We start from the raw sequence: 24,739 nt of genomic DNA on the forward strand, positions 1-24,739 counted from the left end.
CTATAAGACATCACAAAAAAGGTTAAATTTTCCTAAAGTCCAAGGTGTCTTCCTAAAAGATACAAAAACCCAAAGATATATTAGGTTTATATTACAATTATCTGTTGATCAACTATTTTTTTAAGCTGAGTTATTCTGTATATTACTTTATAATTAAAGTTTTATATGTTCCTAAATAACAGTGAACATGGCATTAAACATTGAATTAAACATGATGTGCAATAATAAGCAATAATGAATATGAGAGGAGTGAAAGTGGAGTACTTTACTGTAAACAAAGACGTCCAAATTATTTCATAGTATCCAGCAAGAACTACTGCTTTTAAACTTAGTTAATTATTGATGTGTTAATAAAGTAAATACCAAGTATACCAATATAGTAATATGCAATCTTACACTTATATGAAGTGGTGATACATAAGAAAATTTCGGGTGATTATGGTAGAAGCATGTTATATATATATATTGGAAAAATACACCAAATTAAAACAGGAAAAAAATATATAATGTATACTGTAATATAGAGAAGTGAATAAAATATATAGTAAATATCAGTATTTCTAGTAACTAATAGCACAAGCAGGAATGTGTGCAACACATGAAGATATAAGGGTGTTATTGTTGTTTTTACTACATTAACTTGCTATTATTTGCTATCGATGAAACTCCAGTCTTGTATTTGGGGTCTATCTAAGACAAGATTTTTTTTTAGCATTGTTCAGTTTTACAGGCTGTGGAAATATCGTCCTTTATGATTTCAAAATGTTTCTTTCCCTCCACATCTCTTATCAATTTAGAATAAATTTAAGGTAAAAAAAAAAAAAACAAAGTGCAAAAGTATGTTCTGTGTTACACTACATGACCAGAGATGACACTTGATAATTGGCTGGTTATGTTATGTCCACATGATAAAAAGTGGCTTGCTTCATCAGACATGCTGAAGTTGTTTAGGAGGATACTTAAGGATAAGGATACTTACATACTACTTGTATGGCAAAAAAAAGGTGTATTATATAATTCATCTCTGTTAATCTCTTTTCTTGGAGTTCATTAAACTTTATGTCAGCACTAGGTATTGTTTAAACGGCCTGAACGATGTATGCGTCTTTTCACATAGATGTTACAAGGTCACATTAATTGGGATTTAAAAGTATGCACTTACACAGAATTATAAACTATCCGGTAAAAGCTTTGATGTTAAAATATTGAAGGGAAACTGAAAGGGTGCAAAATATTGTTTCTGGAGGGATGGATTGGCCAAGTTTGAAGCTGACGTGAAGACCCACATAATGCAGAGCGGAGTCCATTGTATTATAATTATTATAATATATACTTTAGATAGATATCTATATATAATATAAACAAGGTATTTGATACAAATAGATCTTATATAATTAAATATATATGTCAACAGGTCACATTAGGATGACAGATGACCGCCTTGAGTTCTGTCTCATTCTCTTTTAAGCACTTCTTCTTAACGCCTACTGACAACTTTATAGTTGAAACTTTTTGTGTGAATGCACAAGACATTAAAGAGAAATATCTTAAATGTTTTATATCCAATTGCTTCACGAAAGATGGATACCATAACCATTAAAGACCCACCATCACGATTATTCTACACACCCTTCATCTGTCATGTGACACCTGAAGACGTTCTTAAAAGTATAGTGTAGATATATTGTGTAATACCATAGTTACATCTTAATATATTATCATTCTTATTATGATAATATCATATAGATATTTCATTATTAGTAATATAACTATTAATTTTCAATTTTTGTGTTTTTTGGTTTACATGCTTTGGTGTACCTTCCACAGACTACACCCTACAAGCCTGTGAGATCGACAATAGCTTTGATGAAAATCGTATCATCTCGCAGATAGGGGCTCTTGCCAGCCAGTTTAGCCAGCGGACAGAAAAGCGGGCAGCCACTGGCGATGTTCATCTCGCTGATGGGCCGTTGAAAGGATGTGGAACTCACATCAGGACGGAAAGCGTCGATGATGTGCTCCCTGTTGTTCTGATCCAAAAGCATCAGAGTCACCTGGGGAAAGACAGGGAGCTTGTTTTGAGCTGTTCTTTGCAGCTATGGTGGAATTAAATGAGCGGAAAGATCACACGTTAAGTGTGGATACCTTCTGACTGAATGGCCATTTGAGCAGAGCGTCGCATTTTCCTCTCATGACAACGAAGAACAGCGAAAGATGCGTTCCTCGCCCTGTCCCGTCACCATTCAAATACAGCCTCAGACACATTTTGTAGCCGTACTTGCTGGAGTAAAAGGCTGTGAGGTGGAACAAGAAGAATGCAGAATGTAAAAACGAGCCTGAAACAGTGTCATGTGAGAATGAGAGTGATGCGTCCACTCCCTGAAGGACAACACGGGCGTAGTGAGGTGGAATTTCCCTTGACTACACGCCAACACATCATGCACACCACATGATCTGCGTTCATTCAGCTAAGACATAAGATATGCCACATGTACAAAAGGCCTTTGAAATGCATGAAAGGTGGTGATTATATCTTTCATCTTACCTGGTGAGAACATTGCAGGTGCTCGACCGGCCACAGCATCCTGTCTGCGGCGGGAGAAGTCAGAGATCTTCCACACAAATATTCCATCGTAGGTGCAGAACTGCAGCTCTCGCACCAGCTGCTCAGTTTCAGACAGTTGCAAGTCTCTCATGTTGACTGTCCGCTCTAGCTGACGCACTTTGTTGGAGAGGTTTTCGATTTTTTCTTGGTCTAAACGATGCTGATGCGAGAAAGCTTCCAATGTAACTGAGCTGCGCTCCACCTCTCGGTTCAGGACACATACAATGTTCTCTAAAGCATTCACCTGTCAAAAAACAACAACAAATACATTTAGATCCTATATCAAAACCTAAAAACATTAATGGTAAATAATGAAGAGTATTAAATCCATTAAGACTCACCTTTTTGTCCACGTCCACAGAATGCAAGGAGGCTGCAGCTCCCAAGCCCATAGGAACTCCCTCCTCAGGAGCCCTGTACAGGCCCAGACCTGAGTCCTCCTGCCACTCTCCCTGAGGTACAGCATCAGCACGAGTCCGAGCCATGGACAGCACCATGGGCAGCAGCAGACGCAAGTGCTCCATGGTGCTGCTGTGCTCATGGTCGCTCAGCTTCCCGTTGTCTATCTGTGGAACACAATAGAGCTTGTTAGAAATACCACTGGAATGGACTGAACTGAAAACTGTAGGGGCATAAACTTTCACTACTTTTCAGGGTAGTAAAGCCACATCTACCTTTTTAAATGAGCATTTGTCATTTATTTTATACTGTGAAAAAGACACTTATCCAAGTCTGGTTCCTAATAACATTTCAAACCACTGCAACTCTGAGTATTATTCCATACAATACTGACAGAACCCAATTCTTGATTTTTAATGTAAACACATGAAACACATGCCTTGAAAAATAGCATAGCGTGTATTTACATGGACATGAATACCCGTTTATGATCCTGTTTTTGAAATATTCCATTTATGTGTTTGAGCATATAAACACCGTATTGCATTGATGAGAAACCTGAATATGCTAGCTTCTTCTTCTTCTTCTAATAATAATAATAATAATAATAATGTTATTTATATAGTCCCTTTAAAAACAGAGTTTACAAAGTGGTTTGACAAACAAAGCAAAAGCAGTAAAAGTAAGTCCTCTTGAGCACAAGCGAGACATAACTAAGGTAGAAGTTAGGATATAATTTTAAAAAAAGAGGACAAACAATGCAAGATGCAGGATGCAGAGTGACAATATAAAATAATACAAACAAATACACCAAAACTTACAAAATGAAATACAAGATATAAAACCACAAATAAAAGGAAGTAAAATAAATGAAACATGAATAAAATAAGTAAAATAAACACAAATAAACAAAAGAAAATAAAGAAAATAAAAAAATGACATCACATAAAAGCAAGGCTATAAATTCTCTGTGCTGGTGTAAACACCATATGCCAAATATGATCTTAACTGGGAGGAGCCTCATAAATGGGTTATTGATGTCCATCTTATCCAACTCATAGAGTTTAACAGTTAAAAAGCTATCTAATCTACTCCTTCAGGGCTGTGTGGGTGGGTGTAGTTTCACAGAGTCATGGTAACATCAACAAGCAAACGCCTCAACTGTCATCACATTTGATTCAAATGTTTCTAAATCATCACTGCTGCATAGAAATACATGACACCTCACTGAGCTCTGCACATTTGAAACCAGTATAAACAGCCTAGAGAAAAACTGACATTTCTCATGTGTAATAAAAAGTTCTGTGGAAAATTAAATGTTTACACCACGGTAAATACGATGCCAACACCAGAGGGCATTTAGCTTGGCATAAAGACAGGAGACAGCAAGCTTGGCTCTCTTCAAAAAACAACCTACCAGCACCTCTAAAGCTAACTTGTTATATCATGTTAATTTGTTATGCACAAGTGTAAAAACTAGGATTGCCACCTTGTGGTTGTACACCTCCATGAACATGTGAAGTTGCACTTATTGCTTATGTAGCCATGAACAGTTCCCCTTTGTCATAGCTACATAACAAACCACTGACCTTTGACAAAAAAATTCCAATTAGTTCATTCTTGAGTCATAGTGGACATGAGCCAAACTTGAGGAAATTCCCTCAAGGCGTTTATTAGATGTTGTGTTCGTGAGAATGAGAGGGATGCGAGGTCACAGTGGCCTTCAACACCTAAATATTATCAGTTCATTGCTGAGTCTAAGTGGATGTTAGTGGCAAATCTGAAGAAATTCCCTTAAGGTCAGGACTGTACGTACGGACGGAGGGACAACCTGGGAACATAATGCCTCTGGCCATAGCCGTCCTCAGCATGGAGGCAGACTCAGTCTCAACCGAGGAAAATTATGAACTGGTCTCTTTCTATTTCTCATTTCAAAAAGCAGAAAAATGTTGTAAACTTAAAAATGAACGAGGCTAGCTGTTTTCCCGATTCCTGTCTTTATGCCAAGCTCAGCTTACAGTCATCAGGCTGTAGCTTCATATTTACAGTACAGATAATTATTCTTTTCATTTAACTATTTCCCAGAATGTCCAGATTCCTTTAAAATACCTGTAAAACAAGCCAGCCTCCAACAAAGTATTTGCATTACATAAAACATGACACAATGAAACCATTACATTTGATTAAAATACTGTACCTACCACAGATTTACAGCCCACATCACTGAATGGACAGGCACTCTTTGACTTGGCACATGTTTTGCTGTGGTCACTGAACTGCAGGTCAAGAAAAAAAGAGTGCAACAGTGAATCAACTTGAAACAGAAAAGTGAAAGCAGAGAACAGGATCATGAGTCAAAAAGAAAGTTAGTAGTCATAAAGGGAATTCAAAGGCACCATTGCTCTTAATCTCCATTTCAAAGATAAAGATGTTTGCTTGACCTAGAAATGTTCTTTAAACTGAACTACTCAGTGAATATTGTATGCACGAAATTCTGGGCCTGTGCATAAGCAGTCTCTGTGGGCCCCCACCCTTCCTCTCTTGATCCTTGTCTCTCTGACGCCATTTGAATAGTTGTTTTACAAAATCAGCTTGCTTTCTTTATCTTTTCTTTCTTTTCTCTTATGGAACCTCAAGTTCACTTTATCTGGGAAAGACTTGTATGTTGGTGCTCTGGCAACATAAGCATTTGCTCACTCTGCTTTGCATTTGGTACAGGGGCGGACTGAACCATTTTGTGCCTTGTGAGCGGGGCCTCAGGGAAAGTCCAGTCTTTCAACTGATTTATTCTGCCAATTTCAATTAAGTTATGGCACTAACTACTTAGAGAAAAACTGCAAATAAAACTTTTCATTCAAGGGTGTTGGAAAGCCCCCCTCCCACTACAGCCCTGGCTAACCAGTGTCACTTTCCCCAACACGATGACGCCCCTGCCTAGTTGCAGTACAAAGAAGCTACATGAAAGTTGTTTTATAGGTTTTTCAAAGACTATAACACCTAAGAGCCCGGTGAGTAATTAAAAAACATTATGGAAAGTTGAAGGTAGTTATTTGTGGAGCAGCTCAAACCTTTTCTCTTGGTATCTTCTTCTTGCCACAGTCCTTGCATTGTAATGGAAACTTCAGACAGATTTCATCATGCGCCTAAAAACACACCAAACAGGAGCATGAGTTATTATTATGTGTCCATTCACACACAAAAAACCAGCCACTAGATGATCTCTGACTCTTACCTTGATGTCTTTAAAGTTGAAGGTCATTTTGCAGTATTTACAGTTGAGCGTTCTTGCTTCACATTCTCTCTCATTGTGTCTGTCCTTCTCCGTACGAAGGATTGACATTTGGCAGGCCTCACACTGCATCCGTTCAAATTCACAGCGACCTTCATGCTGAGCCTAAAGATGGAGGACACGTTATTATTATTTATTTTATTTTTTTTTTACTCCAAGGGATCATACAGACGGGCGAGACACATTTAAGGACTTTCAGGTATGTTTTTCAAGCACTTATTTCTTGATTTTTTTTTTTCACAACCATCTGTTGCAAGAAAATTGTGCAAATTTGCAAATAAAGCAGGCATGCAACCAGGGCTTAAAATCAGCTTATTAATAAAAAAAAATGCTGCTTATTTCCTCCGAAAGTCGGGTGAAACATCCTGGTGGCCTCTTTTTAGTGGTGTTTACCAACCAATTGGTGCTTATATGGCATGAGTTTAAAACATTTATCTAATACATCTTCGTAAATATTTTAAAATCCTGTTTTTTACTTAATTATATTCTATTAAGGACCAAGTTAAAAAATGTCTGATTTTTATAAGGTATTTTAGGACTTAAATTTCTGAATGCCGAATTCAGGTACTTCAAGCCCTTCAAGCACCTTATGGGAACCCTGTACAGCCTGCATGTGTCTGGTTTTCATTGTTGTTTTTTAAAAAAAAGACAGACAGTTGTGCTTTATGGCTTAATGGTGTTACAACATCCTTGCGTGCATTCCATTTACAAAGTGGATGATTAAAGATGTCATAAAAGCATCTGGTTATTTCTCAGTTATATATTAAGACACACCTTCATCAGTCATGTCAATCATCTGCACAAATACAACTGCCAGACACACCTGTAAAGCATGTACTGACGGTTGAAATGTGGAAAAACAAAACACTATTTATCTGACTCATCTCCATTGCAGAAAGCAGGTGAAGGGTAACAACAGTGCACTGAATTAAACATGAAAGTGATATTAGGTAATTATAATTATGCAGTTATTCTGAGACACAATTAGGAGAAATATTCCAAGACGTCCACTTTAATTATTTGTATTATGTGTTTGTTAAAACATAATATACAGAGGTGAGATTTAAAAAGAGCTTTTTCAAACATCTGACCTTAAAAGTAAAAACAAAACAGAATGCCCCAAAAATAAGAAGTACAAAAAAACAGAAGAGAAATAAAGAAGTGGAGGTGAAATAACAAACTGCTTTAAAAAAGAGGGTTTTGTATTGAAATGCTTAATAATCGAATACACTATATTTTTAAAAAATGCCGGGAAGCAAACAGGGCGGAGCTCGCTAGGAGGTGGAGATTGTCCACAAGGAAGTTAATCTCTTTCATAATGACTACAAACAGCACGCTGGAGCCACAACCCCAGGTAGGCTAGCCAGTTTTTCGTTTTGAATGCTCAATCTTTTAAACATGCCGCACAAGAAAATCTCGAACCGAATAACCAAATATGAATCACCTTTAATCGTTCTCCAGTCACATCCCTGTCCTCACTGTGCCACTGACACATTAGTTTTGTCTATTTTTCCAGTTAGTTTTGGGTGTGTACGGCTAGCTAAGGATTGCGGATCTTTCCACACAACCGTGACTAACACAGCAGCCCACAGATGCTCACACAAACACGAGTGTTATCACACGGCATATACTTATTTCTGTAACCCTCTAACTGATGCAAACTTTGACCGCATGGCCGTTGAAAGCAAACACGTGTCTCTTTATAGCATCAGCGAGCTCACAAGTCAGAACCACATCTGCAAAAATGCAAAAGTAATCTCCAGCATCAGCTTAGTGTTCTAATTTAAATTATTTCCTCCTATCACAACATTTCCTCATCTAGATTGAGCTACACTGAAATCCACAAACTGACAGAAAGCACACAGCCTTTCCACAGTATTGTCAGCAGGGAGCCAACTCTTTACTAAAGAAAAAACTCAACCCACACAGAGATATTTACAGTAGAAACAAAACCAGCAGACACAAACAGAAACACAGACAGCTTTTATGATCCTAACGGGGATTTTCTGTCATTATACAAATCGCACTCTGCGTAAAGGATGTGTCTGAAACTGTTTTATATCTTAACAGTAAGTGTAAAATTAACTAGTTCCCTTGAGAACTGGTGCAGTCTTAATCTAGTTTCATTATACTGTAATAGTTAGTTTAACCCTTTCTCTGCAGTTTGAGCTGAATGGCCTTTTATACCCTGGTACTTTCCCCACTGAGCCGTTGTTATCTGAGCGGGTAACATGGGGACTTTCCAGCATGTCAAGTTTCACTTCCTGTTTCTCTGCTTCTCTGCTTTCTACAACCACATGTTTCAGCCATAATGTGAGCTGAGGGCTGCAGGGGTAAAAAAAAAAAAAAAAAACAGAAAACCTGACAGCGACGTGGGAATGCAGCATTTGGTGAGGAAACTGTGGGTGATGTTAGTTTAGAGATGCACAGAAAATACTGACAGCACCGGTTTGGTTAGAGTAAACTGACACTTGTACACTGTTAACAGGCAGACAGGAACAACACTAAGCACAACCACAGCGACATAAAAAAGCTGATATTTATACCTCACCTCATATTCTTTTATTGAGCCTGTCCAATTACAGCCTTGGTTTAGACACCTGGCAGGAAGACTTGCTATTTCTCTACCGGCTGCATTGTCCGGAAATGCCTGGGGGGCAAACAAAGAACAACATGAAGTCTACTCACAAAGCCATGAATCATAATAGCAGACAGACATAAAAGGTTGCACTGTTTGAGGTTGTGGTGAAGGAAAATCCCATCGGTTTCCTCTGAATCAGTGTGGGAGTGAGGGGGCTAAACTAATTACAAGGAAGACACCTCATAAAGTAAAAATGTTGACTGACAAATTTACATACTTCTCAACTTACCTCATTGCTATTTAGAATGGAAATGGGTTCCTCATATATCTCCTCTTGGCGGCAGGCTTCACAAGGCTTTGGCCCAGAACTGGCAAACAAAACAGGTTTGTGACTTTATAGTTAAAAAAACCCAGCAGGTTGGCGCCAGCAGTCAGCAAAAACTTCCTGCTGATTCATTCATAGGTCAACTGCTTACCAGTATGGACAACAGCTCAATTAGATGAATCATTGATAGAAAGTACAACAGCAATGACTGAAGCTTTTAAGCAAGCGTATAAGATTGCTGCAATTAACAACCTTTGATAAGGTGCAGGAAATTTATGAGAAAGAATGTATCAGCTTTAGCGAGATTGAAGACAAATAAATGAATAACACACACACAACACAAAGTACATGTGAAATTATCATTATAACACGATGACTTCTCATGTAGAGGCAGCAGTGGCTTTTGAATAGGTCATGTGAAATCACCTCACTTTTCACATGTGGTTTTGTTTAAAGGTTAAAGATAAGCACATGTGAAACAATATTTTACACATAACGAAAGTCACACAACACAGGTATTTGTGGATTTCAAACTATTCACATGGGATTTGGGAAAGTGAAATGCTTTTTGCTGTTGTTTGAATGCTAGAAGATAAGCAAAATGAGACTCCAACACATACATGTTATAAAAGGTTTTGTTTAATATGTGGTTTTATGTAAAGTTGTTAAAATGATTTTAAAGGTCCAGTGTCTAAGATTAGGAGGATATAGTTATTGTTTAATAATGTGAAGATAAGAATCACTGCGTTTTTGGTACCTTCGAATGAGCTGTTTAGGGCCACGTTTAGACGAGAACGGCCCAACTAAAAATGGAAAAGTCTTAACTTTGCGTTGTTCAAAATATCCACATTCATATGATAACACTGTGAAAACCGTCTTCATGTACACGGAAGCACAAAACAACCGAAAATGCTGTAGTGTGCACACCAGGCCAGTAGTTGGCGGTGTAACTTTGTAATGACACACCATAGAAGAATACCACACACGCGTGGCCGTGACGTCACTGCTCTGACAGTATTTGTCCATTGCCAGTTTACACGGCGGCAGACTAGGTTTTGTTTTCAAAAGATTACACTCTGGAAACCCGTTTCAAATATCGCGTTTTCAGGCTGTCAAACGCTGTTGTCATGAGAACAAAAGGCCAAACCGCAACAAAAATGTAACGTTTCATGCAAGAACTGTTGCGGTGTAATCAGCCCCTAGATACATAGGGAGGGGTCTTTGTCCAGGCAGTCCGCTATGTTGCACCGCTATGTTTCTACAGTAGCCCGGAACTGACAAACCGAACACTGGCTCGAGATAGGGCCAGCCGTGTTTTTCGTGTTGGCCACTGTAGCTAGCAGCTCTGTGAGGAGCGTGAAGCAGCTGTATTCAGTGTTTTTACCGGTGTAAATCACCGGTTCAGTTTGTTATAGAGAGGAAAAGACCTCTGTAGATAATTTAGCTCCCGGTGAATGCCTGGATCTTATGGTAAAAAAAAAAAGGGAGCAGACATTAACAGGTGCGAGGCTTGCAGCCTGTCTCTAATGAGATGAACAGCATCGGAGAAACACTGATTTGTATTGTAAAACTGCTTCATTCAGTGTTTTTACTGGATTAAATCACCGGTTCAGTTTGTTTTGGAGAGGAAGAGACCTCTGCGGATAATGCGGCTCCCGGTAAAAACTTCCTCAACATCTGTACTTTAATTAAGTAATCAGAGAAAAAGTTTGGAAAACAATGATTTGTAATGAGACACTGATGTAGTCAGTGTTTAGAACACCATGTCCATTACTTTTGGAGTAGAAACGACCTCTGCGCATAATCTGACTCCCAGTAAAAACCTCCTGAACAATAAACACTAAAGGAATTCCAACCAGGAGAAGCTTCAGCAATCTGCAATTCTAACCACAAGATATAACGAAATCCCCCTAACTCTTACACACTGTTCCTTTGATGTCCTGTACTGTCATCTTTTTTTTTCACAATGCATGAGCCAGTGATAGGAAAAAAGAAGTGGAAAAGAAAACAATGACACCTTTAGAATGAGTCAGCATGGTCAGATCCTTGTGATTCACTGACTTCAATAAAAGAGTCCAGTCATGTGAGGGATGAGTTTGAATAAAGGAATTGATCTTGGGTGCAAAAAAATCCCCAGAGGCGAGCAGAGATAAGACAACACAAGATGTGCTGAAGCATGTCCAGTAAGAGGGTAAGCATTAGAAGGGGTTTGCATTTCACACGGTTGTAGGTGGTCTGAGGACCTCCAGTGTACCTGGTGAGCTGCTTGAAGCAGTGTACACAGAAGCGGTGGCCACACTGAGCCTGGACAGGCTTCCTCAGGACCTGGAGACACTGCTGACATTTGTATTTATTCTCCATGGGCACTGACAGCACACTGAGGGGGATCCCTTGTAAAGAGTTGGGGCAATCCAACGAAATTCGTGCCATCCTTCTCCATCAATCTGGTGCTATATCCTGTGAATGAAAACCACACATAAAAACTGTTAAAGGACAAACAAGACTTGAGTCATGTTTCGTTTTCTCTGTCACACCAATAAATTCTGACAGGTTACCCTTAATTACTTGTGTTGTAATTGTACGTGGGACATACCTGCAATGGCTTGCATGCATGTCAAAGTTACACCTATTGGATGCAACAGCAAACAAGTGCTATGTGGGCAGCATCCAAGCCTTTCAACAAATAATTGTACAATGAGTATAAGGCTGATTCATTATTGTGAAACCGTGTTAAGTTTGGCTGCTGCAGCCTGAAAGAACTTTATGAGTTACATTCAAATGATGCAGACGTGTTTTTGCATAAATTCAAAAGATGTAAAAAGTTTGGGCTTACAATGGAACCTGTGTGCAACGAAAATTCATTTAGACATAATGTGAGGAGAACATTTATGTTTTGTTTTAAATTACTGGCCGAATCAACTATCACCACTGGCTGATCTACCATTAGCATGTCTTTGCTGTGAACCTAATAAAACTGTAAAACCTTAAAAATGCTTTCCTCACCTACTAGGCCAATATGAGATGCATGCAAGAGTCAAGCTTACTTAATGCTTACAGCATTTCATCATTTTCTTTTTTTGTGCGAACTTATGAACAATTCCCAAACAAGTTTAACTATTAACTTTGCGTCGTACGTATGTAGTACGTAGTCCAGGCAAAAAAAAAAATAAAATAAAATAAAATACTCAATACAAATTTATCGAAAAGGATGCAAACTATGACAAATAAGATCACCATGGCCACTATTTGTTACAGTTCAGGTGATGCTCGCCAACACATAAGATTTCAGGTTACAATACCATCATGTTTCAATCTGTGTATTTTTTATGAAGTAATGAAAGATATTTCCTATGTTCCAAACACTGTTGCTTGAGGACAGAGATATCCAGCTTTACATCATGAAAGCTAATTACTACTTACAAGATGGATTTACTTAAAGAGTAACTACCAGGCTACTAATTGGGCTTGTACTGCCATATAGTGATTACTATATGCTCTGCCTACAATATTTGGAATGCAATGCAATGTGCCACGGATCAAAGTTGGTTGTGGTTATAATACTCATAAGAATTTCTTTTGTTTATATGATATCTGAGTTTTACATGGTGCATGATCGTAACTGCAACAATTTAAAGGCTCTGTTTGTCACTTGGGCATTCCTTCTGTTGGTGCCACCTGATGGACATATCAAGACTGGCACTTCTAAAACTGTTGAGGGATTTCCCTCTGATTAAACAATATGCTAGCTTTTGCAACTGGTGAAAATGTCTGATCTGCTTTCTGGTGCAATATAGACCACACCAGTCAGTATGCAATTATGCAAGGTGCAATGCAATGCAATATTGCAATATTCGGACTATCTGTTTCTTGTGAAACATCAAAAGCCATGAACTGTTACTAGGTTTAAAGGGACAGTTCACCGTAAAATTAATAATGCCATTTCAGAAAAACTCAACAGCAATGTCTTTTTTTCAGAAATCAAAACCTGGTTACTCGTGATAATCCACCGTTCTTTCTACTGAACAACACCAGCCAACGGACTCATCTGCTGGCTCACCTTGCACCACTGAGCTAGCCAATAATACAGATCAGCTAAGGAGGAAGCCACTGATTTTTACATTTCGCACTTTAACGAGCAGCCTCTCCTTCATTAGTAGATGCACACTTTCTTCCTTTTTGATTCTGGGAATTGTGAATTGTCCCTTTTAAGCTTGCTTGGTTAATGATGCATTATCAGCCTAAACATGATCTCCTTGTCAACAGCAAAAACAAACCAAAAAAAAAATGGTGTGACATAGATATAATCTCTCATCTATTTCCTCATCACAAATAATGCTAGTATGTGTTTATCAGATTAAACTAGAAGTATCGCTGTCAGGAAGTGAACCAGAAAGTCTGCAGTGGTGGCAGTAAAATGCAACAGCATAGCCAGACTAAAAAGCCTGTTGTGGTTAATAAAAAAATTACCCCCATGAGCTACTGCATTAAATGCACAATCACAGTTGTAGTAGAACTACTTTTATATGAGAAATCTGCAAACTTTCATGCCTGTACAAGATTTGTCATTGAGAAATCCCTTGTGGGTGAAAATGGAGTAGGGAGTGTTTTTCCCATAAACCAGCAGATGTCATCTTATAATGACATATTACAATACGTCCACAGAAAATACTCCATTGGCAAATATGTACAAAGCTGCTTGTTGACGGTTAAAGTGCCTAACTGGGTTTAGGTTTACACAAAGCTGCAGAAAACTCTACACTATGGGTGTGCACGCAAGTAAAGTATGTCATCATGTAGTTAATGTAAACGTGTCATGAAAATCTGCAAAGAATATAGAGAGGCTGCAGCTTTGCATGCCACGACATATGACATTTGAAATAGTTCTGCTTGACTGTAAAGCTGGTATTTAGATTATCTGGTTTAAACTCTTGACAGTTCAAAAGCCAAATAGCTTTGAGGAGTGTTGTCAACTCATGTTCAAAGAAACACCCATCAATTAAAATGCAGTGCCAATAAAATGCCACTGGTGTTAATACAAAAACACAGAACAAGAAGTTCTCAGTGTTTTACAAACATGAGAAAAGGGTAACAAGGCTATCTGTTTACACTAGGGGGTGGTAAATGCCATATTTTCAACCCACATGGTATTGTTTGGTTACAAAAAACACTATTCAATATTTAGACTACACAAGCTGACCAAGGGAGCTTCATGTTTGTGCTTTATGGCTGTGTAAAAAGACAAACTGACAGGGAAGTTATTGTCTTGAGCTGATGTGGCTCTGTCTAAAAACAGCCACGTATACTTAAACAGCCGATGCTGCAAGAGGCTTACTCGTGCTGATGTGGCAAAAAAAAGTTAGGAATCATCTTGGAGTGCTCTGCCCCCGAGGGTCACCAGGTAAAGCTGAGTCATAACTGCAGCAGCCGGGGTTCGAGTCTGACCCAAGGTCCTTTGCTGCCTTTCATCCCACCTCTCTCCCCTGCCTTTCCTGTCTCTCTCTGTCACTATCAATAAAAGCATAAATGCCAAAAAAATGGCATTTCTTCTGGAACAGGAAATCTCTGACTCCTCTTTTTGGTGAACCCTATATTTAATGGATTAAATTTTCAGATGCAGGGAATCTCCTTCAACTTTGGTGTAGGGAAGTGAGATTATAACTGTCTGATGGATCAAATTCTAAATGAAACTAGGCAAATTAAAAGGTTACTATGACCCACAAATTAATTTAAGTTTGAAAGCTGAAACACACTAAAGAGGAACCCATGCCTTACATATCATTCTCATGATGATTAAAATCTCATGATCACAAGACAAATAGCAAGAGCACTGAACTGCTCATCATGAGACTTAAATTTTCCCAAGTGAACATATGACCAGTAATGCACTAGCAGCCTCTAGTAATAATAGTAAATTCAGGTTACAAACAATAGAATCTTTTATGTAACATTCAAACTCCTGGCATGCTCTCCATTTCATTTAATTAACATTAAATTTACATTTTAATTCATGCAAAGATAAGATAATTAGCTTCCACCTTTTCAGATGACATTACAGAGCATTTTAACTGTTTAAAACCTATATTCTGGCAAACTCTTAATTATTACTGCCATTTTGTCATCCCTCCTCACAAGACTAAAAGTCTATGCACTATTTTGTATGAGTTTGTGTGTAAACATTTTAAATTAATACTCTAATTAAACTTCACTCCCATAACATGGAGATGAAAAAGCAGTATTGGAGTATTGGTTATCTGACAAATCATTTTGACTTTGTTTGAAATATAGGCTTATATTTTGGAAAACTCTTGACTATTATTTACATTTTATAAGGCTATCCTATCTAAGACAAATGTTGCAGCATTTTGTACATATGTAAACATGTTTTAAACTATATATATATATATATATATATATATATATATATATATATATATATATATATATATATATATACTTTATATTCATTTTAAACTTCAGTCCCACCACATGGAGATGAAACAGCAATATTGGTAATCTTACTGGGAATTTTCTAGAATAATTATAACAATCATTCAGTTATTTACTTTGCCCCTATGTTACTTAAGGCGGGAAGTCACAGACTGCACTTCTTAGAAAAAGCCCTAAAATATTAGAAAGCCACAGCAGTTTCCCCTGGTATCGTTTTCTGTACTATAGCTGATACACCACCACATTTGGTGCATGATGACTGTCATTTGTCCCTTATTGCATAATAATGTAGTATAACTGTTTTGTAATTTCACAACTCTCATGTGTTCAAACCTGTCTATGTGGAACAGGAAGGGCACAAACATAAAACAATGAAGTCATAAACATTGCCTTACAGGGAAACATGAACCAAGAGTACAAAAAATCATTCAAGCCCTTGTTTAGTTCATGTATCCACAGTAACCTTGAGAGAGTAGCTATAACAAACACAGTGAAAACAATCATTAAACCACGCAATCTCATGTAGAAACCATATGCATATTATCTGCAATGCACTCCACAGAAACTTAAAAACCACAATGTCAGAAGCAAACATGAAATCAGCCATAAAACATAGAACAAACACTGAACTTTAAACACTATGCTGTGCTAAAAAAGAGGCATAAATGTATCCTTACAGTCAACTAATTTGGAAGTTACAAATGGAAGTTGTGAAAGAAATATCAGAAATAGCTGCATTCTCAATCAAAACAATGCCTTGAAAAGTAAAGTTACGACCAATCTATCCCTTCAGTCTCCACAACCAGAACTTATATAGTCACAACAGCTTCCCTCCTAAAAGCTAGTAGCAGCTGTTTGGAGCCAGAAAACACACTCTGCCCTGTCTGCTTCCTGCGTGCTCGCCCTGTGTTCGCCATGTTTTTGGCCAGGAATTGTTATACAAACCCATCAAGGGTTACTGCACTATCTGTGAACCTCGCTAATATACTGCACTGCAACTAAACACGAATCTTTACTCACCCAGTCAGAAAAGTCTGCTTTATCATGTCACAAACAATCCAACCCCAGTATTTCAGCAGAGCTACACCCGCCTCAACCCACGTCACGCCACTACTCATATAAAGCTTGAGCCACAAGGGAAATTAGCAGTGGGACATTGTCTCGTGGGTAGTCATGTCGTGACAACAACCATCACCTTAACTTATTTTACTTTTGGCTTACTGACTAAAAACCAGCAATGATGTCGCTCAACACTTAGCATTAACTTAGACTTTACTTATTGGTTTGAGTAAGCTAGCTAACTTACACAACTTTATGCAGCTACAAGCTAAGTTAGACGGTGTCGTACTAACTACGTTTGGCGAATTATCTACTCAGCAAACTGCTGAGCTATTTATGTGACAAGCAGAAACACCAGTTCAGCTAACTAACCTTGTGTCTTGACAGTGTCTCTGAAGACAGGCGGAAAGCGAAACTGTTCGTCCGCTATCGCATGAGAAGGACAGCTCAACCTTTAGCTGTGTTTACAATTTTAACGGTACGTTTACTTTCATTGATAAGGCAGCCGGTGAGGTCGGGGGCACTCTGCCTGTACGCTCTGCGGTGCTTCCGTTGAACTGACCGACCCCGCCCACCTGACAGGGCTGCCCCGGAGAAAAAACCGAGCGAAACTTCAAAGAGGCGCATGCGCATTGGAGTCCACAATGTGGTTGTTTGTAGGTAGATTTTTACAACGGTTCAATCAGCGACAATGCGATTTAATCTTCAAAGGTATGAGTTTCGAAAAAGCGAAATGCTGTCTCTACGTTTTAGAAAACAGCTAGATATATTTTAACAGTTTAAGGTAGAAATTAATGAATGTAATAGCCTAGCTGCTAGCATAACGCTACATTACCAGAGAACGCAGGAGCGGTACACACACTCTTCAGCTGACAGCTATGCTGTGAGTTGGTGATAAATGTCACCAATTATGTTGTCGTTTCTTAATGTTTGGCCACTAAGATACTCTTATCTTTATAGGAGACGTAACAGAAAAAAATATGTCAAATTTTGTTCACAATAAATGGGTAACAGAGCGGATACTTGTATGTACAGTTAGCCCAGATATCATTGCGACAGTTTTAAATGAAAGAATAGTGATACATCTGTTCTTTACAATGCATTTGTCACATTAAATCATTAAATCGTGAGTTGTTAGGCGAAAATGGCAACAGTTAATAACGCCACTTGAGTAAAATTATTCAGTCATATAACACCATTGTCTGATATGCAACATTATAAAAAAGCTGTTGAGTTGTTGTTGTTACATGAGGGTAATAAAAGAAATATCAAGTGCATGACTAGATTGTCTTGGTCCAGTTGTGATGACGTTTCTAATGCTGCTACACCTCTTTTCTCAGCAGTGTGTGTCCACCAGCTACACAGTAGTAGGAGTTTGTTTACAGACATCCGCTATGATGGGCTGTATCCTGGACATATCCAAACCACCCCCATCCAGAAAGCCCTGTTGGCTGTTGGGTCAGGAGTGGCTGCACTACAGAATCCCTACAGACATGGTGAGACTTTCTCTGTCATCTCCTGTCTTCTTGTCTTTTTTCCAAAGAAAGAAAATGCCTTTCCAGACGGCATCTGATGCAATTATAACTGCAGCAACCATGCCATGCCCCCACTCCATCCCCACATTTCCTGCATCTCTACTAATCAAGACAATCTTAAAATAGACCATAAAAAGCCTTCCAGAGATGAGTAATGTGCTGCGGTTCAGCCCAGTCATACATGCCCATCTGAAGCCAAATATGGAAAAAGCTCTAAAGATAGTACTGTAGAAGGAAAACTCTAATGTTCCACACTTCAGAAATCCATTAAAAGTTTTGACTCTAGCCCTGCGATAGTCTGGCCACCTGTCCAGGTTGTATCTCGCTTCTCACCCAATAATAGCTGGGATAGGCTTCAGCCCCCCCATGACCCTTAGGAGGACAAGCAGCTACGGACAATTAATTAATTGATTAATTCATCTTTCACTCTTTCATACATTACAGCCCAGTGGAATTTAATCTCAACAAAGTTTTATTATAAAGTTCACTCGCTTGATTGTCCAAGCCTTTTTAGGGGATGAAATGTCCTGATTAAGGCCACAAAATGAGGCTCAGGGCTCTGAGGGGGAAAAAAGTAAGCCTTTGGATAATCAATCAAACAGATCTGAGCTCAATTTAACAAAATTTCTTTACAACTTTTTTAGTCCTGGATATGTTATTCTGTTGGTTTGTTTGATTGGCTGTGGGAATTAATAACTGAGTGGGAGTGGGAGTGACTTATTGTGACCTTGCATCAGTGTCATTCCTGTAATATCTCAAAACACCATGAGTGAATTTCCTCAAATTTGGCAGAAACAACTGATTCGAATTTAGTGGTAAAAGGTCAAGGTCACTGTAACCTCACAATCATATTTTTTTCCATAAGACAAGAATTCATATAGAAGGTCATTTTTTAAACAAAGTCACAGAGTTTGTGTCCTTAATGGCTTCCAGCAAAGTCTGCCCAACAACTTGATCCAGGATGTTAGGAGCACACAACTTTTCCTGATGTTGATAAGTGCTTCTCCATGGTAGAAAAGTCGTGCTTCAGCAGAAAGGGCCATGGTCTCGAAAAAAATGGAAACATTTAGCAAAATACAAGTAAAAAGTAGTAAGGATTTGAAGAGCTACAGGCTGCTGCATCGAAGGGCACTGTTAATTATGACAAAAAAATCACACAAATGTCGAATAAAATACAATTTTGAAGTGATGGCATTTTATATCCAAAAGGTCAACTTCACTGTGAAATTATAATGTTCAGCAAAAGCACTTTTTCTGGCCATTATTCAACATCATGACGCAGGAGCAGAACAGGAGATATTTGATCAGACACTGAACTGCTGACACTAATCATGGGTATCCACCTTGAAACAGCTGTTTGTATAGATCTTTTGTGCTGCCAAATTAAGGATGTGCGTGAAGCATCCTTGTTTTAGAATGTGTAGCTTTTTTGTAGCAACATCCATATTTTAAGCATTGTCTACTATCGTGGCTTCATACGAGTGTGGACAGACATGGATGAAAACTGCGACTTGACTGGTTCACAGAGGCATACAGACGCCAGGTGGTAATTCTAGTTTTCAGTGAAATGATACCAACAGCTACAGTGTGGGGCTGTACCTTAGGTTTCTTTTCTCATGTACTGGCTAAGTGCATTTACTTATTGTCATCCATTTAATCTCTGGAGATTGCTGTTACATGCTTTCAAAATAACTTGGAAACAGAAATGAGAATAGATACAAAGAAAGGCCATATGTCAGTGCAGTTACCCTGAAACCTCAGGGAGGAAGAGGACTTAAACACCTGTCATGTACATTTAGTTTAGAGACTGCAGGTGTCTTTAAAGGGCAACACCTGACTTTAGTCCTCAGTGTCAGTTGATCTCCAAACTTGCTGCAGCTATAGTGCCTTTTCATTTGCCCTATTTCTAGTTAACTTGGGGTTATTCCAGCTCTCAAACTAAGTATTCTCCAAACACAAAACTAGATACTGCGGATGACATCACCAGACATGGCATTTTCCCCAGACATTGTCTCAGGCTTGAAAAATGTTGCTCAAATCCACAGAAGACATTGAACAGCTGTTCCGCAGGCTGACTGGTATTTCTTGTGATGAGTAAACTGATTCTCATCTAAATTTGCTGGGATGCTCCTTAAATACATTTAAGATATACAGTATTATAAGACAATCTGCACATTATAAAACTGTGTATCATCAATGTAACAGAGTTGAGAATCTCAAATGTAAGTTATTTTGAGGCAATCAATTTAGCAGCAACAAATCTCAGTATTGTACATTTAACACTGTATCGTTGCCGGACACTCTCCTTACAGACATGGTTGCAGTGCTCGGTGAGACGACGGGACACCTAGCGTTGATAAATCTCAGGGACAGGATGAGAAACGATCCTGAAGGGTACACTATCCTAACGTGAGTCACTATAAGACCATTCAGTTACTGTCTTATTTAGGAACTGTCAAATAAAACGTCTCTGCTGTAAATAAAGTTTGATTTGGGCGTACTCATCATTGACTGGTTATTGCAGAGAAAGGCCCAGGATCCGGCTGACTACACTCGATATGAGCGAGATGGCTTCTCTGCCCGACGGCTCTTTCGGGAGAGAATACCTTCGTTTTCTGGAGGACAATGTGAGTGTCTGCTGACGATAGTTGTTTCATTTTTCACAGCGAGTGACAACAATGATTTCATCGAGATAAACATATTTCCCCAGATTTCCCTCCCTCCTTTAAGTTTCCCTTTCGTCTTCACTCATGCATTGTCTCTCTCGTTCTGTCAGCACGTGACACCTGACTCTAGGGCAGACGTGAAGTTTGTGGACGATGAGGAGCTAGCTTACGTCATGCAGAGATACAGAGAGGTCCATGATTTGCTGCACACTTTACTGGGCATGCCCACCAACATGCTGGGTAAGTCAGGCTTCAAAAACTGAAAGTGGTGCACAGATAATCTATTAGTCATTACATTCACAGACTAAGTCATATATTTTTTTAGTCATTTCAGCTTGATAGCCAAGCACTTCCCTCCCTAAGAGTTATTGTGTGCATGGCAGATAAAACCAGTTGAAAGACACAACTGGAGCCAAATGTTTTACTGCTGACAGAACAATGAAATTCTCCTCAGAATTTATCTGAGGTCTATATGTATACAATTATTCACATGAACTGATACTTTCCTCTATGGTGTTTTATCAAATTTTGGGTTACTAATCCTAAAAAAATGAAAAAAAAAAAAAAAACGCCCTCTAAGGTGCATTTTTTTCAAAACTCTGGTTACTGTTTATCTGTGTGGACGTGTAAAACAAAGCATTCTGGAAACAATGACACGATCTCTTCAGTGTGTGCATGCGTATTGTTGTTTTGTGTAATCAGCATACATATGGATGGATTACTGAACGGGCCAACCAGGGACAGGCTTAGGGCCCCCCAACCTTCTCCTGCAAAATGTCACTGAAATAATTAGATACCCACCAAGAAGAGACCTCAAAAAGACCTCGAAGAGACACAAAATGCCCTCAAAGAGACACAAAATCACAAAAAAACAAAACAATTACAAAGAGATGCAAAACAACAACAACACTGACAAAAGAGTAATTTTAAGCCTGCTGTTCTTTAGGACAGGTGGTGGGGCCTTTATGCGTATTTGTGCCTAGGGGCCCATTGTCTAATAATCTGCATGAGCATATGCTAGAAACAACAATGGCAGGCCACCAGTTGGCACTGTTTGGTCTAATGATTACTTTAAACTCAAACTTAGCAGAGAGAGGGACTGTTGTCGATGAGGATTGGAAGGAAAATGTCCAGAGCCTGACTTGTATATTTGAGCAAGCCCCTTCATCCTTAAATTGAACGGCAATCAACAGCGATGAGATCTCCAGCAGGTGTGACAGCAGTCTACCTTTGTGACAAGGTAGACTGCTGAAGACAGATATATAGAGATATTTTGTAAAACGAAGGTTGTGTGGACAGTTTCTTTTTTTATTTTTAAACAAAGGGGAAAAACATCAGTTTTCAAAAATATCTCGTGTTGCGTGTAGATGCCCTCACCATTTCCATGTTTTTATTCCCAGTGGTCTGAATTCACTTCCTGCTTTTCAAACGTCTTTCTTTTAGATTTGAGATGTAAGCTTTTTTTTTTTTGCTGACACCACTTCTTCATGGAGGATAAAAGGGGAAAGTAATGTTAAGCAATAGGGTTATAAAAAAGGTTTTTTAAACCATTGACTTCTTCCTGGTTTATTCTCTTATACAACATAGTTATAAGACAAGACATACCTTACGCAAAGTTAACCTAACAGTTAAGCATATCTCTCCCATTATCATCATTTTGTAGCATATCCAAGACATAAGCATTAGTTGCGTAAAAAGGACTCAAAGGTTTCACTCTGCCTTTTGAGATCAAAAGTTAACTTTTCCATATTATTATAGTTACTCATTTCCCTGAGCTGTTAGCCCACCGGTGACTTCGGGATATTCTTCCATGCTAAGACAGTTGAATGGTATGACTAGGGTGGCTGAATATAACCCCAAAATAAACACGATAGCATCGAGAGGTAGCCTTACATCAAGCATTTTTTTGTATTATGTGTGAGATCTTGCACCCATCTCTTTGCGACGCCATATGCAGAGGAAACATGTTCTTCAGACTGTAAGTGCATATCGGCCAATTGTATTGTAGTTTGTTGCAGATTGCTCATGTGCTTCAGCATTAATCTCTTCTCCTTCCATCTGGAATAATCAGGAAATGTCTTTCTGCTGCTCTCAGGTGAGGTGGCGGTGAAATGGTTTGAAGCCGCTCAGACTGGGCTCCCCATGTGTGCTCTTGGAGCTGTGTTGGGGCCACTTCGGCTGAATGCAAGGTACACTACCAGTTTTTACTAGAGCTTAACATACAGTGCTGTACTGGACTGTCTTTGAGACGATGGTAGTAATCTCGCTCACCTGTTTTTTGCACTCATTAAAAACAACAGAGCTGATTAATCCAATAGTTAATACTGATTAGGCTTTTGTCCAGGTCTGTGTGTGAGTCCCACAGAGGGATAAGAGGAAACAAGTCAAAAACTGTAAATCATTTTTGTGGTTATGATGAACAAATACCTGTAAACTGTCTCTTTACCTGTAAATAGTTAACCCTTCCTTATACAACTTCCTTGTGCTTTTGGGGAACTGGTGTATCGAGAATAAAACAAATAATCCTTTCATTGTTGTGTCATGCTGAACCTTTCCTGTCTTGTATTACCTTCTTACAGCCGTTTACAGTCGCTTTTCACTTCCTTGGGCCCATGGGCTCTGCAGAACGGTCGGCGCGCCCGCTGCGTCCTCAGCGTTTTCTACGAGAGACGATGGGCACAGAGCATCGAAGACCTCCGAGAAGAGCTCAACATAGAGCCGCCTCCTGTCATAGTCAGTGCCACCAACAAGAGGGACACCTGAGAAATACAAAAAAAAAGATCACTGGACTTTCAGAAGAGCACAAACCCAAAACCCAAAAATGATTGATTACAACTGTTATACTGTAAGGGAGGAAGTTATTAACTACTGAGGAAATGTCACACTTGCCAAACTTTGGTTTGTCAACTTTTACTTAGAATTTTGAGTGACGTAATATCAGAGTTTTTCTGCTCCTTCAGACCAGTTGCTTCCCAGCAAAGGGTCACCAGATCAGTCTGAGGGCTTGTGAGATGTTTGGAGGAAAAAATAAAAAAAGAAGAAACTTAGTTTTGACATTTTCTGGACATTTTTCTAATGTTTTTGTTTATTAAATATTAGATAATTTTATCTCAGTTATAGCGAGCCATAAAAGGTTGGGAACCACTGCTATAGACAACAGGTCAGATTCAACAGGTCTTGTTTAGTCACTGTCTGTTGTTGAGAATGGTACAGAAAATGTGTATTTGTATCAATGAGTGAAATAAATTTTTAAAAAATTATTTCTTTACTTAAATACTGGTATGATGTCATCTGTATTCGGCATTGGAAAGTAATATTAGCATTTGTCCAATATCATCATTTTTCTGCTATATTTGGCCAATTGTTTTTCCAATTTAAAACTGCTGTGAAAATACTGAGTATTAATGACATGCTGCTAACTTACAGTTTCATCAAATACTCAATAAATGATGGCCCTCCTTTTTACAGGAAGTAAAAGTGTGTACACTTGGCAGCTGTGTGAGATACAGTGTCAAAAAAAATACCCATTCATTTTTCTAGTTAAAACCATTTTTTCTGGTGAATACCAAATATATGGTTACTGTAAGGTTATTTTTAAATGTGTGAATTATGTTATTTCCGTAGTTCACAAAAAAAAAACTTCTACATGTAGCTTAGTGTCACTGTGCAACACTGTCCTCTCAGTTTGCTTTGAAAAAAATGTACAAAGATAGAGAGATAAGCCATGATTTACTTACATGAAGTTGTGGATATGACCTTTACAAGTTAAATATTAACTCTTATGATGACGCATTTCACTCAAATTAAAGAAATGAATTCTGCATTTTATTATG

At 38.5% G+C, this 24,739-nt stretch overlaps 2 protein-coding genes across 4 annotated transcripts; one reads left to right on the plus strand and one right to left on the minus strand.

Annotated features, from left to right (window-relative positions):
• Positions 1-250: 250 nt before the first annotated feature.
• On the minus strand, positions 251-17,216 carry traf2b (Tnf receptor-associated factor 2b). 2 transcript variants are annotated; one of them, XM_042509571.2, is made up of 11 exons: positions 17,078-17,216; positions 11,454-11,656; positions 9,164-9,242; positions 8,845-8,943; positions 6,237-6,398; positions 6,073-6,147; positions 5,206-5,280; positions 2,947-3,171; positions 2,546-2,849; positions 2,146-2,294; positions 251-2,054 (listed from the first exon to the last, which is right to left on the minus strand). In XM_042509571.2, the coding sequence occupies exons 2-11, from the start codon at positions 11,627-11,629 to the stop codon at positions 1,836-1,838; spliced, it is 1,563 nt and encodes a 520-aa protein (XP_042365505.1). In that variant the 5' UTR covers positions 11,630-11,656; positions 17,078-17,216; the 3' UTR covers positions 251-1,835. The 2 variants fall into 2 exon arrangements, with proteins under 2 accessions (XP_042365505.1, XP_042365506.1); XM_042509572.2 differs by lacking the exon at positions 17,078-17,216 and adding an exon at positions 16,667-16,836.
• Positions 17,217-17,223: 7 nt separating this feature from the next.
• Positions 17,224-24,180, plus strand: coq4 (coenzyme Q4 homolog (S. cerevisiae)). 2 transcript variants are annotated; one of them, XM_042509575.2, is made up of 7 exons: positions 17,224-17,416; positions 18,049-18,201; positions 20,553-20,649; positions 20,765-20,867; positions 21,017-21,146; positions 23,002-23,095; positions 23,486-24,180. In XM_042509575.2, the coding sequence occupies exons 1-7, from the start codon at positions 17,350-17,352 to the stop codon at positions 23,667-23,669; spliced, it is 828 nt and encodes a 275-aa protein (XP_042365509.2). In that variant the 5' UTR covers positions 17,224-17,349; the 3' UTR covers positions 23,670-24,180. The 2 variants fall into 2 exon arrangements, with proteins under 2 accessions (XP_042365509.2, XP_042365508.2); XM_042509574.2 differs by having other exon boundaries at positions 17,247-17,416; positions 18,046-18,201.
• The last annotated feature ends 559 nt before the right edge of the window (positions 24,181-24,739 follow it).

The sequence above is a fragment of the Plectropomus leopardus genome, chromosome 20 (genome assembly GCF_026936395.1).
Source record: "Plectropomus leopardus strain MGB_pleo_1.0 chromosome 20, ASM2693639v1, whole genome shotgun sequence".
Lineage (NCBI taxonomy): Eukaryota > Metazoa > Chordata > Actinopteri > Perciformes > Serranidae > Plectropomus > Plectropomus leopardus.

Coding starts and splice junctions, on each gene's coding strand:
- traf2b (XM_042509571.2), bottom strand. CDS start 11,629: ATGGCACGAATTTCGTTGGATTGCCCCAACTCTTTACAAGGGATCCCC. Junction 9,243..11,453: donor TGCTTCAAGCAGCTCACCAG/GTACACTGGAGG, acceptor TTTGTTTGCCAG/TTCTGGGCCAAAGCCTTGTG. Junction 2,055..2,145: donor AATGGCCATTCAGTCAGAAG/GTATCCACACTT, acceptor GTCTTTCCCCAG/GTGACTCTGATGCTTTTGGA.
- coq4 (XM_042509574.2), top strand. CDS start 17,350: ATGTGGTTGTTTGTAGGTAGATTTTTACAACGGTTCAATCAGCGACAA. Junction 20,868..21,016: donor TTCGTTTTCTGGAGGACAAT/GTGAGTGTCTGC, acceptor TCGTTCTGTCAG/CACGTGACACCTGACTCTAG. Junction 21,147..23,001: donor CATGCCCACCAACATGCTGG/GTAAGTCAGGCT, acceptor TGCTGCTCTCAG/GTGAGGTGGCGGTGAAATGG.